At 41.0% G+C, this 3,717-nt stretch overlaps 1 protein-coding gene across 1 annotated transcript; it reads left to right on the top strand.

Moving 5' to 3' along the window:
• The first annotated feature begins 535 nt into the window (after window positions 1-535).
• On the top strand, window positions 536-1,464 carry OR4B1F (olfactory receptor family 4 subfamily B member 1F). Its single transcript, NM_001388645.1, is given in 2 exon segments — window positions 536-1,145; window positions 1,148-1,464. Coding segments are annotated over 2 exon segments (927 nt in total).
• The last annotated feature ends 2,253 nt before the right edge of the window (window positions 1,465-3,717 follow it).

Below are 3,717 nucleotides of genomic sequence, written 5' to 3'. Positions count from 1 at the left end.
CCTGAGTTGAAGACTGGTATAACTGAGTGAACAGAACTATGCTCAGGACCTTTTGGAAAGGGAAATATTATCAGTGAGAAGATGTCTCCCAAGGCAGAGAAGAAGGAAATGAGGAATTTAGGAGCACAAGTATGTCATGAGGATTCCCCAATAGAAGAGAAATGCAATGAAGAGGGTAAAAGAGTAGGCTATGAACCTGAATGGCTCCTCAAATTCAAATCATCTGGTAAATTCGAAAGAATCCTTGCTGAAGTTAGAAAGCCTGGTTCTGAGGCCCAGAATTCATCACTTTCTGCGTGATCCTGGGTAAATAATCATCTCCCTGAGCCTTAATTTTCTAATATACAAATTGTTAGATTGCTAATAGTTAATGCTGAATAAGTACATACGGGCTAAATTAATGAATTGGTGATTAATATATCATAATGCAGGTTACATTGTCTAATTTGTTATAAATGAGGTGAATTGGTTACAACAATGTTTGTTTTATTGCAGATCTCTCATGACCTGTGTCCAGAACACCTGATTGGATCCCATGGCGAATACAAATAACGTGACTGAGTTAATTATCATTGGTCTTTTCCAGGATCCAGAGGTGCAGAGAGTGTGTTTTGTGATATTTCTTCTCGTGTACCTGGCCACGGTGGTGGGCAATGGCCTCATTGTCCTGACAGTCAATGTCAGTAAGAGTTTGCATTCCCCCATGTACTTTTTCCTCAGCTACCTGTCCCTGGTGGAGATCACGTACTCTTCTACTGTTGTCCCTAAATTCATCACAGACTTACTTGCCAAGATTAAAACCATTTCCCTGGAGGGCTGTGTAGCTCAGATATTCTTCTTCCACTTCTTTGGAGTCACTGAGATCTTCCTGCTTACGGTAATGGCCTATGACCGCTATGTGGCCATCTGCAAACCCCTTCACTACACAACCATCATGAGCCGGTCTGTGTGTCGCCTTCTGGTGGCTGGTTCCTGGATTGGTGGCTTTTTTCACTCCATGGTTCAGATTATTATTACACTCCAGTTGTCTTTCTGTGGTCCCAATGTGATTGACCACTACTTCTGTGACCTCCATCCCTTATTCAAGCTTGCCTGCACTGACACTTCTGTGGAGGGGGTTATTGTGTTGGCCAACAGTGGGTTATTTCTATCTTTTCCTTCCTCCTCCTAGTGTCCTCCTATATTGTCATCCTGTTCAACTTGAGGAACCATTCTGCAGAGGGGAGGCGCAAAGCCCTCTCCACCTGTGCCTCTCATATCATGGTGGTCCTTTTGTTCTTTGGACCTGCCATCTTTCTCTACATGCGACCTCCGTCCACCTTCACTGAGGACAAACTGGTGGCCGTGTTCTACACGGTTGTCACTCCCATGCTGAACCCCATCATCTACACACTCAGAAATGCAGAGGTGAAAAATGCCATGAGGAAGCTGTGGGGGAAGAAAGTGAACTCTGGGATGGGATAAAAATGAAAACATACAAGAAATTATCATGTATAGGGTGGCCAAATAAGCATTCTGATTTTAATCAACTGTGAGGAATTGAGGACAACATAACTTGTTTGTATTTTGCTTTTGTATTTAGATGAGCCCCTGTATTCCATTGTACTAATTATAGCTGCATGGATTCATTGATGTCTGTATTTTGGAGAATGTTTTGGAGAAGAGCTGCATCTTCTCTTCTTCAGTTTCCCAGAGTGCAAAATGCACAGCCTTCAGGGAAGGACCACCTAGATTGGAATTCCTGCCCTATCACCTTCTACCTGTGCAACCTTGGGTTTATCCACTTTGCCTCTTGGTGTTAGTGTGCCATGCTGTGTAGAAAGTCTGTGGCATATGGATACGGAAGTTTGTGTTTGCTTTGTCCTTTTCTTCCAATGTTGTGTGGTCTTATGGGAGTCCCGGGAAGGCTTTAATACTTCATTTGGTACCCCTATCCTATGAACTTGATTCTAATGCCTGAAATTCCACAGTAGGATCTTTATTTCATAGGCATTGGATATTATTAGAATGGAAATATCTCTTGGATGTGAAACACAATGGAACTATTATTAACCATTAGTTTGGATGATTTTAGAAGACCTTTTTCTTTCTAGACAGTTGCTATCTGGGCACTGAGGTATTGCTTAAACCATATCTAGCTCATTGCCTATTTTTATATGACCTACAAACTAACATGATTTTTATACTTAAAAAATCAAAGTAGAATAATATTTGTTGATACATGAAAGTTATGTGAATGTAAAATTTTAGTGTCCATAAATAGGTTATTGGACTACAGTCATGCTAATTACTTTACTTTTCTCTATGATAGCTTTTGTGGTATAGCATGGTTGACGGAGACTGTACAGTCTACAAAGCCTAAAATATTTACTATGTCACTGTTTTCAGAACCTCTGGCTTAAGTCAGATGACATTTATTGTTGACTCAACAAAAAGTTTGGAGACCAGTGGTTGGTTCTAGGGTAGTTTTAATTCTGTGATACCAGAGCACCTCGTTTGTGCATCTTCAGTTCTTTTTTTTTTTTTTAAGATTTTATTTATTTATTTATTCATGAGAGACACAGAGAGGCAAAGACACAGGCAGAAGCAGGCACCCCGCGGGGAGCTTGATGCAGGACTTGATCCCAGGACCCCAGGATCAGGACCTGAGCTAAAAGCAGATGCTCAACCACTGAGCTACCCAGGTGCCCCTTGTGCATCTTCAGTTCTCTTGGCTCCCCCTCATGGCTGCATGATGGCTACAGCATGTCTAGGTATTATATGCTCACGTGAGGGGAAGGAGGAACTCTTTTTTATTTAGGAAATATTTCCTAGAGACTTCTCAGAACAATTCTTATTTTTTCCTTATTGACCAGAACAGAAAATTTTCTTATTTCTTACTGCATGTCCATGTGTAGCTGCAAAGGAGGCCAGGATAGTGAATAGTGGTAAAGAGAAATGGGATTATGTTGTCAGTTTAGATTAGTCACTACAGTTCTCCTGGGCTGCTTAAGCGAGGTCAGGCTTGTCATTAGGAAGAAATGTCTGCCACGGGGAGTGTTGGTAGATGGGATATCTTGGAAGGTGGTGCACCTGGACATAGTGGCAAGGATTTGAATTGGTGCCAGAGTGACTGAAATCCAGCTCAACCTCAGGCAGGTGACTGATCACTCTCTGTAATCTGGTTTCCTTGGCATGGACACTTGGCCCAAGTGCAATAAACCTTTTCCATAATGTCCCAGTTTTCCCATAAGTGCATCTGCTCATTTTCCTCTAGAGAATAAGGGAATGAGGTCCTGCGATATGAGTGCTTGAGGGTTGTGAATAGAAACCAAACCATCCTGCAATTTCCGAAAGTGGGGAGAAGGTCTTATTTACATATATACATCCCTGCACCCAGAGTTCTGGGCCAATTCACTGCAAATAAAGTCACCAAGCAGCAGATTTGCCAATTTTTAGTAAATTTGCTAATTAGCAATTTTCTAATTCCCCAAGCAGTAATTTGCTATCACCGAAGTTTTGATTTTTCAGAAACATATTTCTATTAGGCCTTTGTAAAATTCATTGCACTTATGCTGAAGCCTGCAATGAGCAATATCTTTGGGGAGAATTTTTGTACGTTTTGAATTTCAGCTTTTTGGATATCATAAATATCAAGCATTTTATGTATGTTGGTTTCTCTCTTCCAATTGAATTTTTAGTCTAGTCAACTGACTTTGCTGTATCACTTCATTTTTA

Source organism: Canis lupus, chromosome 18 (assembly GCF_011100685.1).
Source record: "Canis lupus familiaris isolate Mischka breed German Shepherd chromosome 18, alternate assembly UU_Cfam_GSD_1.0, whole genome shotgun sequence".
In the NCBI taxonomy this organism is placed as follows: Eukaryota; Metazoa; Chordata; class Mammalia; order Carnivora; family Canidae; genus Canis; species Canis lupus.
Note: the sequence above shows the minus strand (reverse complement) of the source record. Positions and strands in the feature narration are given on the sequence as shown.